Below are 16,458 nucleotides of genomic sequence, written 5' to 3'. Positions count from 1 at the left end.
AGCGAGAGAAATTAAATCTATATGTCCTGGACAATTGGATGTATACATGGAAGGAAAATTTAGTATAAAGGACTTAAAAATAACAATACAACTTTTAAAGTTTCAATAATATTTATATGAATTTTTCTAATGTAGTGCGAAAAGAACAAAAGGTATTGAACATGGTCATATAATTTACAGCGATAATGCTGAGAGACAAACATTACATATTTTAAAACATTGCGTATTTTAAAACATTGCCTATTTTCAATGCATTTTTTGTTGTTTTTGTTTTTAGTTTGTTCCAAAAGGTTTACGTAGCCTATAATTCATATATAGTCGTTTGTGAGATGTAGAAACATTGGTTTACAAAGGACGCATTTCTTCTTATGTATATGGTATTTACCTAATAAAATAAATGTACTGTTGTTCACTTTACAAAATGTTATTTTGAATAATAAAAAAACACATCAAATACACATACCAGCTTTCTATTAATACAAGTTTATTAATCCTTCCAAAAATTCTAGTAATATTAATAATATTTTAATGCAAAGAAGCCATACCCTCAACTTTACAGATTTGGGTTTTTTGTTTTGTTTTGTTAACAAATAAAAGGAATTCCACAATGGTGACACATGGATATATCCTACAAGAAAACAACACTAAATATCTTTGAATAGAACCAAAAGCAAAAATGATCAAATTGGAGAAGCCATCCCCCCCCCCCCCCCCCCCCCAATCATATGTTGATCCTGTTATCCTGCTAAAAAATTAATAACCTTGAAAACAAGGCCTACACCAATGAAACTTTTGTGCCCCATATGACCAAACATGTCCAAACATGACCAAAAATGTTAGTCAAATGACCAAAAATGTTAGTCAAATGACCAAAAATGTTAGTCAAATCTTCCATCATAAGCCATGCTTCTTTAGAATATAGTAGTAATATATTTTTAGGACATATAAACAGTCACCACTTTGAGGGTTTCAGAAAGGCATCATGTGTTGGCGTGTTGGTTTTAATAAAGGCAAGAAAACTTAGCTATTGTGGAAATTTAACAACTGTTGTAAGAATAATTTCTTTTTCAGTATATTCATGAAGAGGTTTCATGATTTTGTGCACTTTTTTACACATTTACATATGAGTTGTATTTATTGTTTTTACAGAAATCTTTTTAATGATAAACTTGTTTTTAAATATGTGAGAAAAGAGAGGTACAGATGATTAATTTCCTTCCAGGACACCCAAAATTACAATTACCTGAGCATGAAAAACAGTAGATACAAAATACTTTTACATGGAAAAGTTTAAATAAATATGATGCTCCAGTGAGACAGTGTGCTCTGTGTCTATCGATGTTACTCTTGCATAAATAAATAAATAAATTAAACAATTTTGTGGTGCATGGTGGGTTAGTGGTTTGCATGGTCGCCTCAAACCTCCAGGGTTGGGGGTTCAATTCCTGCCGCTGCCCTGTGTGTGCAGTTTGCATGTTCTCCCTATGCTGCGGTCGTTTCCTCCCCCTGTCCAAAGACAACTATGTTTGGCTGATTGGCATGTCCAAAGTGTCCATATTGTGTGAATGTGTATGTGATTGTATGTGCTATGGATTAGCACCCTGTCTGCACTGTACCCTGCCTTGTGCCCAATGCTCCCTGGGATAGGCTCCAGGTTCCCTGTGACCCAGTAGGATAAGTGGTTTTGTTTGTTTATAATTAAAAAAAAAAACAATTCATTAATTATATGAAAAATGTTATGGTGTCTACACATGATGAATGGCTTAAAATAAATGAAGTCAAAATTGTTTCTTTTGAGAACAGATTATTAAGTGTGTTCTTGTCCTATAGGCATTGAAGAGGATGTACAAGTTGTGCAGAATGCAAGTTGGGACTCTGGCAAGACTAGCTATGACAGCGTAATTAAAATCCAGAAGGTAATACACTCATGAGGGTGCTTTGGGACATGAATTGGCCCACAATCAACAAACCTGTCCAAACATCAACAGTGAACATGTGAGAATGGTGTTCAGTTTACCAAAAGTCTCTATGTCCATGAACTCTACAGATCTTCACCTTCACCTAAGACATAAACCTATTAACAAAAGGCTTGACTACCTCAAACAGGTTTTCAGCCCAGACTTAAAGATTGAGACTGTGTCTGAGTCCCAAACACCAGTTGGAAGGCTGTTTTATAACTGTGCCCCCTGCTGTAACTCTCATTATTCTAGGTACCCACAAAGATCCTGCATCTTTTGATTGAAGTAGGTGTGGTGGATCAAAAAATACCTTTTTTATTTTTAGGGAGACCATTCAGTGCTTTATAGTTCATTAGTAGTATTTTATAAGCAATGCAAAATTTTACTGTTATGTGGTCAAATCATCTGATTCTAGTAAATACTCTGCTGCAACATTCTGGAATAACTGGAGCTTGTTTATGCACCTACTGGAACATCCAGACAGCAAGGTGTTATAATAGTCCAACCTAGACAAGTAGCATTATATTTTCTTATCTTAGCAATGTTTCTGAGATATAAAAAAAAAAGAAAAAAAGAAAATGGGGCTATCTTCTAATATTATCTACATGAGCTTCAAACGAGAGACTATTTCACTGCTGCACATGATGTACTTGAAAGGCCATCCAGAGTTATTACATAATTAGAAACAGTACTTCTAGCTGCCTGTGGTCCTAGTAGAAGTAATTCTGTATTGTTTGAATGTTTTCAAATCACTGGAACACAGATTTATTAGCTGTAGCCCAAAAAGCTGCAGCAGCATCCACCAGGACGCAGTACATTAATAGTGGCTTTTCATCCTTTTGACCACAAGATGACAGTAGTGCACACTGTGTTTCATAGCTTCGTGTATTATTATTATTATTATTATTATTATTATTATTATTATTATTATCAATTTATCCATCTATCCATTTTCTGTACCGTTTATCCTACACAGGCTCGCAGAGGAGCCTGGAGCCTACCCCAGGGAACTTGGGGCACAAGGTGGAGGACACCCTGGATGGGGTGCCAACCAATTACAAGGCACACACTATGGACAGTTTGGAAACGGCAAGCAGCCTATAACGCATGTCTTTTGACTGGTGGAGGTAACCGGAGCACCTGGAGGAAACCCCCAAAGCACAGGGAGAACATGCAAACTCCACACACACAGGGCGGAGGTGGGATTCGAACCCTGGAGGTGTTCCTGCATTATTATTATTATTATTATTATTATTATTATTATTATTATCCATCCATCCATTTTCTGAACTGCTTATCCTACACAGGGATGCAGGGAGCCTGGAGCCTATCTCAGGGGACATGAGGCATGAGACAGGGTACACCCTGGATGGGGTGCCAACCCATCGCAGGGCACAATCACACACACAATCACACACCCATTCACACACCATGGACAATTTGGAAATGCCAATCAGCCTGCAATGCATGTTTTTGGACTGGGGGAGGAAACTGAAGTACCCAGAGGAAACCAGCAAAGCATGGTGAGATCAAGCAAAGGCATGCAAGGCGGAGAAAGGAATCAAACCCCAACCCTGGAGGTGCAAGCAAATGTGCTAACCACTAAGCCCCCCCCCCCCCCCCCCCCTTATTATATGTCTGCACTTCTAAACAAAACCTTTAACCTTATTTGTCCTTACAGCTAGGTTAGATGAAAGTTTCATTATTGGTTCAACCAGTAGCAAATGCCATTATTATTATTATTATTATTATTATTATTATTATTATTATTATTATTATTATTATTATCAGATTCATTCATTAATTATGAATCTAATTATTTTTTACATTATTTATTATTAAATAAAATTAACAAGATTTTAGAGACCTTGTGATGCCTGCTTGGGTTCAAAGACGGGGGTAGCTTGGGGGTGGCTGTGGCTCAGGTGATAGGCTATAATAGTTGCACTACTGGGTATTATAGGATATAATAGTTGCACTACTGGGTATTATAAGCTATAATAGTTGCACTACTGGGTATTATAGGCTATATTAGTTGCACTAGTAGGTATTATAGGCTATATTAGTTGCACTAGTAGGTATTATAGGCTATAATAGTTGCACTACTGGGTATTACAGGCTATAATAGTTGCACTACTGGGTATTACAGGCTATAATAGTTGCACTACTGGGTATTACAGGCTATAATAGTTGCACTACTGGGTATTATAGGCTATAATAGTTGCACTACTGGGTATTATAGGGTATAATAGTTGCACTACTGGGTATTATAGGCTATATTAGTTGCACTAGTAGGTATTATAGGCTATAATAGTTGCACTACTGGGATTTACAGGCTATAATAGTTACACTAGTAGGTCCCCTACAGAGGGAGCAGTTGGGTGTAGGTCACTGTGCTCACTGTCTCCACTGAACCGTGTCATGAGGAAATGTGAAGTTAGACCACAGCCTGGCTGGTGTGCAAACTACGAGGATGTGATCAGATACTTTGCTGTCTCCGTGGTAACCAGAAGCTGACGCAACACCCCGCCCCCCTCCTCCCTCTTTTCTCATTCAAAAACAAGTGGAAAGTAGGAGCAGCGCGAGCGAGCGCACAACTCTTTTCTTTCTTCACGCGCTTCTTCCTTTCCTTCGTCTTCAGAGCCATACAAGCGGTAAGTCTCTTTTAAAAGCAACACGTCACTCATTTCTACAATTTAGAGCAGATGGTGTCGTGTGACCGAGCTTTTTGAGTGTGTGTGTGTGTGTGTGTGTGTGTGTGTGTGAAAATAAATCTTTAAAATATTTTTAATAAGCATTCCCAGTTTAGATAATAATGCTGCTCGCGCTCTGTCATGGAATATGACGCTTCCAGATGTTTCAGATTTCCGTGTGAATTTGCAACATGTGTGTGATTTAAAGATAGGATATGATGCTGATATTGTATTCAGATCTGATGCACCTTTCTGGAGTATTACCAAGTCTCCGGTAGCACTATGTGCTCCTGGCAATTTACTCTGAGGATTCTTCTTGCTTCCTCAGATTAATGATTTTATTTATTTATTTTTAGATCAGATAACTATGTTACAGAACACACGAGTTTAATTTATGACAATAAAACACTGCTACTCAGAATAAAAGGATTTTTCTTTTCATAGTAAATGCTTAATTTTCATGAAGGGGTTTTACTTGGAAACCTCTCTGATAAGGAAACTAGAGACTCTAGAGTTTTCTTGTCAGAGATCTGTTTGTTATGTTCTACAAAGAGCCTTTAATGGTTCCTCCAGAGGGACAAGCCAAAGAACCCTGTAGAGTTCTATATTGAACTTTTTTTCTAAGCATGTTCCAAGAGTGAGGCATCTATAATTAGAATTTATCACCAAATAGTGCATGTATAGGATACTCTTATGACAGATGAGTACAGATGAGATACTCTTATGAGAGATGAGTAGCCTATATGTGGCTCTAACACTGGTTATACATCCATTAGGTGGCATAGACCAAGAACAGAATATTTGTTGACTGTTGGAGTCAATATTTTAATTTTAATGAGGCACAAGACCTTTATAATCAGTGGGATAAAATCACTGAGTATTTACATGACAGTGATTTAATGGTTAGCACATTTTCCTTGCACTTCCGGGGTTGGGGGAATCCAGCCTCCGCCTTGTGTGCACGAGTTTGCATCTTCTCCCCATGCTTTAGGGGTTTCCTCCGGGTACTCCGGTTTCCCCCCCAAGTCCAAAGACATGATTGGCATGTCCAAATTGTCCATAATGTGTAAATGAGTGCATGATTGTGGCCTGCGATGGGTTGGCACCCTGTCCAGGGTGTCCTCTGTCTTGTGCCTGAGTTCCCTGGGATAGGCTCCAGGCTCCCTACGACCCTATGTAGGACAGGTGGTATGGAATATGATGGATGGCAGATGGATGGATTTGGATATGCCATTAAAGCAAGACATCAGGCTGTCCTTAAAGATGACGTGAGCTTTATTTTGGATGGGATTTTATTAATTAATTTATTCATTCATCTTCAGTAACCACTTTATCCTGGTCAGGGTCATGGTGGATCTAAATCATATCCCAAGAACACTGAGCAAAAAGTGGGAGTACACCCAGAATGGGACACCTGTCAATTACGGGGCACCATGCACACACATTCACACACTTAGGGCAAATTAACATTACCAATCCACCTACTTGCATGTTTTGGGAGGTGGGAGGAAACTGGAGAAACCAGAGGAAACCCACGCGGGCACAAAAAGAACATGCACAATTCGACAGGGACAGTAACCCGAGCTCAGGATGAAGTTGGGGACCCTAGAGATTTACCAACAACTGAATGCAAGGTAGCCTGTTATTATATAGCTGCATTTATAAACAAAACGCTTAAACTTATTTGTTCTTACAGCTAGGTTAGATGAAAGTTTTGTTATTGAATAAACCAGTACCAAATGCCATTATTATTATTATTATTATTGTAATTATTATTATGATTATTATTATCTTAGGTGACATATTGATTGTACAACTTTGAATCTTTAAACAAATTGGATCTTACTCATTCTTACATGCACAAGAGCTTTGAGTTGTTGCTGGAATATTGATGTATCCAGAGACTTTGACCTCAGCGCAAGTCTTAGGAAAATTCCTATTGATCTGGTCATTTCATAATCAAATTCTAAGTTGAATGTACATTACAAATTATAATTCTCACCTTCTTAAACACACATAAATACATAACAAGTGCCATGTAGTAAATATATACAACAAAATATAAGATTACTAGCCATCAGTTGACGCCATGCAGTCTGGTGTAACTACACACAAGAGAATTTGACATCCGGTCCAAGAAACATAGCCATGTTAATTTAGTTAAAAATATTCAAGTGAAAGAGCAGGGCAAATAACTTTTGAAGGATTTTTTTTTACGAAATTGGCTTGACGGAAGCAGTGTTTGCTTGCCATTAGTTCAATAGTATAAAATTAAAACTAATTGCTTAGTGTACTAATATTATAACAGCACATTGGATATGGAGGATGTGACCTCTTTGTCATCCTTGTTTACCATAAGCTTTGGGATCATACACTCTGCTGCAACTTATCTGTCAAGGCCTTATAGGTGTTGTTTCATGTAACAGCAAAATGCTGATTCATAGGCTGGTTTAAGTTACCATGGCAACTGCTAGCTTGGGAGGATCCAGAGTGACATGAGATGTAGAAAGGGAACAGTTAGTATGAGCCTTTAGAAAAGTTACTGGTCAAGAGGATGGTATTGCTGATTGAGATATGTATGTATATATATACATAGATATATATATATATATATATATATATATATATATATATATATATATATATATATATATATATATATATATATATATATATAGATAGATAGATAGATAGATAGATATTGATATATAGTGTTTATGTCATTTTATTTCCTGGTATATGGATATGCAGTGACATATTTATGGAGAAAAAAATCTATATATAATGTGCATCTTTTCTTTCAAGGATTTCCTCAAACTTGTTTCTTGCCTGAGGCCAGGAAGAAAAAACCTACAGTACCCTCCACTAATATTGGCACCCTTGGTAAATATGAGCCAAGAAGGCTGTGAAAATGTTTATATTTTGTTCAGAAAATTCACAAAAATACTCTCCTCTCATGGATATCAAACAATTGCAAACACAACACAGGTTTATAAAAAATATATATTTGTTAAATATAGTTGTGCAACAATTATTCTCACTGCCTGTGAATACATATGAGAAAACTATATTTGAACTATATTTCCATTTTTTTAGTACACCTGGGTGACTAGGAACAGGAAATTGTTCAACCATGACTTCCTGTTTCACAGGGGTATAAATATGAGGTAACACATAGGCCAAATTCCCTTAGTTCCCCATTCATAACAATGGTTAAGGCCAAGGGATATAGCTGTGATGTGCAGCAAAAGGTTGTTGAGCTTCACAAAAAGGGAAATGACTATAAGAAAATAGCACAAGCATTGAAAATGCCCATTTCCACCATCAGGGCAATAATTAAGAAGTTCCAGTCAACTGGAAATGTTATGAATCAATCTGGAATTGGGCGTGTGTCTATATTGTCTCAACGCACTGTGAAGAGGATGATTCGAGTGGCCAAAAAATCTCCAAGGATCACAGCTAGAGACTTGCAGAATTTAGTTGCTTCTTGGGGTCAGAAAGTCTCCAAAACTACAATCCGAAGTCACCTACATCACCACAAGTTGTTTGGAAGGGTTTCAAGAAAAAATCCTCCACTCTCATCCAAATACAAACTCAAGCGTCTTCAGTTTGCTAGACACTACTGGAACTTCATATGGGATCGAGTTCTATGGTCAGATGACACCAAAATAGAGATTTTTGGCAATAAATACCAGAGGTGGTTTTGGCACACACAGAGAAGTAGCCATATGGAAAAGTATGCCCATGCACCATGGTTAAAATTGGTGGTGGCTCTTTAATGTTTTGGGGCTGTTTTTCTGCCAGAGGACCTGGACATTTTGTTAGGATACATGGCATCATGGACTCTATCAAATATCAACAGATATTAAATGAAAACCTGACTGCCTCTGCCAGAAAGCTTAAAATGGGCCGTGGTTGGATCTTCTAGCAGGACAATGATCTAAAATATACATCAAAATCAACACAAACATGGTTTACTGACCACAAAATCAAAGTCCTGCCATGGCCATCCCAGTCCCCTGACATGAAACCCATAGAAAACCTGTGGGGTGAACTGAAGAGAAGAGTCCACCAGCGTGGAGCTCGAAATGTGAACGATCTGGAGAGATTCTGTATGGAGGAATGGTCTCATATCCTTGCCATGTATTCTTCAACCTCATCAGGCATTATAGGAGAAGACTCTGAGCTGTTATCTTGGCAAAGGGAGGTAGCACAAACTATTGACTAAAAGGGTGCCAATAATTGTTGTACAGATATATTTAATAAAAGGTTGTTTTTTTTTTGATAAACCTGTGTTGTGTTTGCAATTGTTTGATATCCATGAGAGCAGAGTACTTTTGTGATTTTTTTTAAACAAACGATCAAAAGGTTAAGCAATAAAGACAATTATTCACAGCCTTCTTTGCTTATACTTACCAAGGGTGCCAATATTAATGGAGGGTACTGTATATTCTGCTTTAAGGAAGAATCAAGCTTACATGATATTTTCCCAAACAGAAGATGTGAATAATCTCTATTTGGATGTTAAACATAAAAGGACGCATTACATGAATCTCTCGTTTCCTTTTTCCCTGCAAACTCATTTGCACTTCCAAAGGTCCTGATCAGCATTAGTGATCAGCTATTGCAAAAAGTAGGATGCATTAGCATTTCAGTTTATCTCCAGTTTATTTTTAACTACTCTTGTGTTTGTATATTAGACAAGCCATGGACACATTGCCACAGATTAATGTAAACAACATCAGTAGCCTGGACTGTGATAACCTGGAGGTTGCAACAGATGACCATTTAAGAAATTTAAAGGCTTTGGCTGAGAGACTAAGACTACAGACCAGGAGACCCTCCTATCAAGAGTGGAAGGACCAAGTAGAAGCTACCGGTGCCAAAGGACCATCTGACCCAACAAAGTCCACTGTGTTAGGTGAAGGTGCAGGACAGGAACACACAGACAGGCCCGAAAGAAATGAGCACAAGTTGGATTTAACACAAGAATGCAGCCTGACTTCAAGAAACCTGAAAGGGTTTGGGAATATTGATGAAGCTCTCATCTGGCTGAGGAAAGAACTGGTGAGAGAATCTTGATTGTGGTTGATGTAGTTGAGGTTCAGTGTGGGGGATTACAGGTTAAATCTTATTAAATTTGATAGTAAAGACTTTTTCACATTTTTTTGTTGGATAAAGTTTTGGATGCGTTCTTCCTTAAACCTCTCAATTAGAGTATTAAAATTAGTATCTCCTATTACTTTGAGTAAAACAGTATACTGAATGTCCAGAGAGGTCTTAAGCCCCATTATGGGAGATTACAGATTATTTATTATTTAGGATAGATCACTGTAAATACTATTGTAAGCTATATATTTCATATTAAACAAAGTTAATTTTGGATGTGCATTTCCTTGACATGCTCACTTAGAAAATAAAAACCAGCATCTCCAATTAGCTAGCTATTAAGCATGAAAAAATGGAATAAACTAATGAAGTAATGTAGTGAAGCCCTGCTGTGGGAGATTACAAGTTTAATATTTATTAAACAAGATAGTTAATTAGCAAAAATTAACCAATGTAGTAAATGAACTAACCTCTTAAGACCTATTTTGCTGCAGATTTTGGCGAGCATGTTGGATAATGTTGCCATTTTGATGCATTGCCCTTGACTCTTTCATTTATTTTACCCATTAGCATGCTAGCCATTCTGTAACATGAATGTCCAGTCGCCATTGTCACGTAATCACAATAGCGTTTTGTTATTATCAAAGTAAGCAGAAGTGAAAAGGAGCAGACTAGTGTGAGTGGATTCTACTTCCACCAGTTTAATCCATGATTGCTCAACAGGGGTCTGGTGTTTTTCTTACACCTAGTAGGTATGGAATTAAATAAACAGCATTCTTTGTTAACAGTTTTTTAAGCCTCCTTGTTGCTAATTATGATTTATGAATGCACTGCCAGAGTTTTCGTTTATGCTCCACAAGATTACCTTCAGCATTCTGGCACAAACCTCTCGTGTGGGTGGGACTTAACAGCGATTTACTCTAATTGGCTAGTGAGATTTGGATCGACAGCATGAGTGTCCAGCTGAGGAGGAGGATAATAATGATGATGGCACTTCATGAGAGCTCAACTAAAAAAAATAGCGTATGGGATCTCAAATATTAATTATGAACTAATATACTGACTAAGAAAATAAGTTTTCCACTACAAAATACATACACTTTAACAACACAGACACTGCTCCAGCACGCTCACCAAAATTTGCGCCACTGAAGTCTCTACTTCCTGGTCAGTGTGCTGGTGATCCAAATCTCATTTATAGTAGCGGGACAGGGTCCTCATCTCTTCAGTGCTCCCTAAATACTAAGTTTCAGCTGGTTAAAAGACCTCATGTTAACTAAAAACTAAGCTGAGTTTACCATTCTCTCAGGATGGAAGCTAGCATAGTTTAATTAAAATACTTCTCAGGGATAAATTGGACTTTTCAACAACCTCATATATATCTCAGTCTAAATCAAATATCAAAATCATTTATTTAGATTATTGTCGTTAAAAGATGTTAAAACTACAGGTATGGGTCAGATTTCTGTCATCTGATATTGTTTTACCGCAATGACTTCTGGGACTTCGAACAGGTTCAGTGTGCTCAGGTCTGCATCCAATGGATCCTGTCTATGTCCTCGATATTAAGAACACATCAAGGTTATTTCACGTGTCCCCGGTTCTTGAGTATCGGAACTTCAACGTAGAATGATTACACGAGGACGCAAGAACGCATGTTGAGAAACGGCTAATAACTATTTTGCACTTTGTGTATGGTTAATAGTATTCAACTAGTTGCATCATCAGAGTTACCATGCTTGCTAATATTATGGAGATTAGGAATAAAGCTGTCATTCGTTAGGTTTAGCTCATGCTTTCCCATGTTTCCCATTGGCTAACTGGGGGAAAGGGGAACTAATTTACCATCAGTAACTAATGGTCTGCACTTGTATAGCGCTTTTAACCTTAGCAGTTCTACAAAGCGCTTTACACTGTTTCTCATTCACACACACACACCAATGGTAGCAGAGCTGCCATGCAAGGTGCTAGATTGACATCGGGAGCAACTAGGTTCAGTGTCTTGCCCAAGGACACGTCAGCATGTGGAGACCCCATACAATTAGTGGACAACCCGCTCTCTACCACCTGAGCCACAGCCACCCCAATGGTGCGTTGAAGTCTTGTCGGAAAGATCGAATTTATGAGTTGAACACACATGAACACCACCACAAAGTGGTATTTACGAGTCTGGATTTTCTTTGAGCCCAGAGTTTCCGAGGTGGGGCTGACAGTTGGGGGCGTGTCAGTAAGAAAACATGCTGGAATCAATGGATGCAACATCTGTAGTTGATGGTAAATATATTGAAATTGAACGTTTACTCGTCTCAGAAGCTGATTTCAGTGATTATGTTTCAGGTATATGCAGCAAGTTATTGAAATACAAGCAAACTGCTTAACACGTCTTTGCAAGTCTTTTAATTTAGAATAAATCAAGCTAATAGCCTGCACAAAATATGATAGCATTGAACAATTACGATATAATACAGTATATAACGATAAAGTTTACAATGGCTTCATAAACTGATTAAAAACATTTTTTTAAAAATACAAACAAACCACAGCTGAGGCACATTCTTAGTTTTCTAGAAGTAGAGCTAAAAACCTTGCTGTATTTTTTGTAGTTAATTAAGAGAAGGTACACCACCATCTTGCTCCGACTAAAGTGACTCGAACGCACGACATCGTAGTTACAACTTCCCAACTCATAAATACAAACTTCCCAGGAGGACTTGAACGCACCATAAAATCAGCATGACTTGAGGCAGATGTTTTCTTATATGGATCTTTCTTAAGTTTATATTTATCTGCTTTAACTCGAGTAAAGCTGCACAACGACGTAGCCGATATTTGTCGGGTACATATGGGCTATTACAGTCCACCACATGCACAATTTTATCTTGCATTTAAAAATACATAAATAAATAAGTCCCCCCAAACTTGCCAATCCATGGGTCTGTGAACATTTACACTTAGAAAACCGGGCATTGTAAATTATGTTCCATCAATTATGGCAGTTTGAAGGGTGTTTGTAGTTTATTGCTGAGCTACCACACATTGTGGTGTCACACTCTCTTGCTGTACTTGTTCTAAAAATAAATTATGCAAAATAAAATAACTACTACTTGAATTTTGTGCTAAGATATAATTTAGGAAACTGCAAATATGTGAGCTTATCCTCAAATATCTATGGAACATCTAAATATCATAAAAACAACTACATTTTAAGCATGTGCATGTGGTGGGATGACCTTTGGAGGAAAACTTAAATATTTTTCTGGTGAATTCAGAGTGCATTTGTGATGACCTACAGTTATGACATGAAGCAGAAATATGTCTCTGAGGCTTTGCATCTTATCAGATTACTCATATCCTTCACTCCTCGTTTGCAGAAGGAGATGCGTTTGCAGGACCAGCAGCTTGCCCGCCAGCTCATGCGCCTACGCGGAGACATCAACAAACTGAAGATCGAGCAGACGTGCCACCTGCACCGACGAATGCTCAACGATGCCACGTTTGGCCTGGAGGAGCACGACGAGCTCTCTGATCTTCTGTGCGATAGTCCTGTTACACCTGGGTTTGGTCTGTCAGCACCTCTCCGACTGATTGGGGTCACTAAGATGAACATAAACACGAGACGCTTCTCCCTCTGTTAGCCCAAAAGTAAACAAGTCACGTGTATCCTGTCTTCAGTGTAAAAACAAGGATCTTATATGTAAATGTATTATAGTGCAAAATATTTTGTGACATATTTCGTAACGAAACATGAACCTGTTAGCCGCTATACTGCGCTCACTGTGTAATTTGCTTTTAATGTTTTCATTGATTTCTGCATTGTATGCAATATGTATACATCATCTGTATCATTTTAATTGCACATCAAGCCTTATAAGCTCGATTAAGAAAAAAATACTTGAACAATTATGGCACACAGAATGTGGAAAAAGTATGCTTTAAAACTTATACTTCATTTTGTATTGGTTTGTACATGCTAGAACAAAATTTTCTACAGCCATAATTATAGCAGATACAGGAAAGAATAATCATACAAATTATTACAAATAGAAGAAGGAATACGCCGTACCAGCTTGCCTTCCGCTGTTCAGTTTTCATTTCAATAACGTACTCAGATTTGGCACATATGACAAAGTGTCTCAAATCAGGACCTTAATAATTTATCCATGGAACATTTAGTGCAAGATTTCATAAAATAAATAATTTAAATTTTAACAAATAACTGAATTTCATAAAGAGTGTTTTCTATCTGCTCTGTATCTGATAAAGGGTTTACACTGAAAGATGTAATACAGTTTAAAACTGTATTGCTTGGATGAAAGTTTTCAGTGCTTTGGTATCCACTACTATTACTTTATTATTTATGTCCTACTGTAGTGTGGGATCTAGATTCTAGATTAGTCTGAACATTCTCAATATTAAGTAAACCATTTACTCTACAGATGTACTGCACATTTACTATGGTCTGTAGAGAACCCAAATTAGGAGTAAAACAAGCTGTTCTAGGAAAACTAATCACTGAGGTATTCCTCTTTTAACTCAGCAATCTGCTAACAAATACAATTGTTAATGTATTAATGGAAGACATGCCAAATTTTTTAACCTTTAGTAGTTGTGTTTAATGTTGTGGAACATCATTGAGACAGGAATCCTGTTTTTGGTTATGTTGTAAAACAGTCAATCGTCGACTAGTCTCTTATTTTACAATGCATGTCTGGACTGGGGAGAAAACTGGAGTACCCCAAAGCATGGGGAGAACATTCAGGGTCCCACACAGGGCCCCAGAGGTGCAAGGCATGCATGCTAAACACTAAGCCACTGTGCCCGCTCCCTCCCTTTAAATACATCTGCCATACAAGTCCTTATGAAACACCTGTTACTACAGAAATGATAATGAGCGCAATAATATTAACACATGATTTGCCTGACAGCTGGCATTATTCTCAGAGACGTGCCGTTATGGAAAACGAAACACCTGCTGATCAATCAGACTCGAATACTCTACAGCGCTGTGTGTAATTACCTTTAAAGTGTGTCCTTTGATTCCGTATGGACCGGGGACCTACTTTAATAACAGCACTCTATCAAAGATCATCAGTCATACAGTGTAGATAGAAATGTTGCGCTGATTAAGTGCCATTATAGTCAAGTCTACTGACTTCTTTGTTTAATAAAAAAAGTTCAGTGGAATTTTGTCAGTCACTTTTAAAATGAAGAAGCAAAGAAAAACTTCATGAGAGTACATGATCTCCTCCTTTTTTTCAGCTGAGCAATTAGGATAAACTAGCATGACAACCTCCTGTTGCTGCCCACTCCAATTCAACAGCAGTGCCACACAACAGAAAGGGAAAATTCCCTGATACTTATCCACATCTTTTTAAAAAGAAGCCCCGGGATAAGATAATGTGGGAAACAAAAGTAGGACAGGTGGGTTGCTGCCAAAAGATTGCTTTCAGGAGGTTACTGTTTCACCGCCGCTCACAATGACTGGCTTCAATCAATGGAAAACACACAAAAAGGAGTAATGGAGGGAAACTCCATGCTCCCAAGAGACAGTATCACGTGACTAAGGATACTTTTAATGGCATGACTAATCACACATTTATAACAACGGAACCATCCCTGAGAATGAACGTACACAGAATAACAGTATTAATTGTTTATGTATGAGGACACATGATGTGCAATGTTTAACCTTGATACAGTGACTGACTTCCTGTTTATGTCTGTGCAGTGACGTACAGTATATGACCTACCTTTGTTGTTGAGGCCTGAGGCTTCCCTCTTATTGTGTGTCTGCACCTTAATTCTTTTAGGAGCTTCTCTTTCAGATCAACACAAAGCTTTCACACACAGACATCCTCTGAAATCCAAGAAGGACATCATGCAGCTGTATGAATGAGCCACAGTTATATGAGTGAATAGACTGTCATGGTTAAGATGTTCCTCTCTCTTTTCTGAGACATTATCTACCGTCTCAAAAGAAAGAAAAAAGAAAAAGGAAGTTGGCGGTTTTCTGCCTGCAGCAGGCACCAAGCCATCTGACCAGGAAAGATAATGTAATACTGTGGTATTCATTTACGTCAGGGTTGCCAAAGTCAGCACCTGTTCCTGTAGAGGCTTAACCCGAGTCATACAGAAAGAAATGCTTACTAATATGTTTTCTGTCCAAGACCTGTCCCAAGATGAAAGATTTTGTCTCTTTAGGACAGCACAGACTTATCCTACTACACTTTTAGCATCGCTTCAGGTAACCCAAGCTGAGGTCACACCAGGCTGGAGAAAACATGGCTCCTCTATTATCCACCCTGGGATCATTTAATCCGCTTTATCTAGCAGAGAAGGTTGCATACTCGGACCATTAGCAAAGGCTTATGCCTATTTAAAGAGATCTCTTTAACTGCTTGTTCCTTTGCATGGGTGTATGTCCAAAATGAAAGGACAACTTTGAAACTTTTTTTCTCCTTATATAACTCATCTCAGGTATATTTGATTTATATTCCCAATTACATATTATATATTTAATATTACAAATCTAGGCAAACATCAATGTGAGGAGGCAAAAAGAGCAATATATATCAATAATCATTAAGTATGTTTCAAATTATCCAATTTCCTACATTATAAACACAATAAATTAAATAACATTTACTTCCAGATAGACTGGAGCATCTGTTAACCAAACGATCTGACCGTTTCCAAAC

At 37.7% G+C, this 16,458-nt stretch overlaps 1 protein-coding gene across 1 annotated transcript; it reads left to right on the top strand.

Annotated features, from left to right (window-relative positions):
* The first annotated feature begins 4,334 nt into the window (after positions 1–4,334).
* fam167ab (family with sequence similarity 167 member Ab) lies at positions 4,335–14,289 on the top strand. Its single transcript, XM_053614003.1, has 3 exons — positions 4,335–4,612; positions 9,352–9,718; positions 13,132–14,289. The coding sequence occupies exons 2-3, from the start codon at positions 9,359–9,361 to the stop codon at positions 13,393–13,395; spliced, it is 624 nt and encodes a 207-aa protein (XP_053469978.1). The 5' UTR covers positions 4,335–4,612; positions 9,352–9,358; the 3' UTR covers positions 13,396–14,289.
* Positions 14,290–16,458: the final 2,169 nt, after the last annotated feature.

The sequence above is a fragment of the Ictalurus furcatus genome, chromosome 25 (genome assembly GCF_023375685.1).
Source record: "Ictalurus furcatus strain D&B chromosome 25, Billie_1.0, whole genome shotgun sequence".
Lineage (NCBI taxonomy): Eukaryota > Metazoa > Chordata > Actinopteri > Siluriformes > Ictaluridae > Ictalurus > Ictalurus furcatus.
Note: the sequence above shows the minus strand (reverse complement) of the source record. Positions and strands in the feature narration are given on the sequence as shown.

Bases quoted from the DNA above. Each gene is read 5' to 3' on its own strand.
- fam167ab (XM_053614003.1), top strand. From the start codon at position 9,359: ATGGACACATTGCCACAGATTAATGTAAACAACATCAGTAGCCTGGAC. The intron at 9,719-13,131 runs GTGAGAGAATCT...CCTCGTTTGCAG, and splicing joins TCTGGCTGAGGAAAGAACTG to AAGGAGATGCGTTTGCAGGA.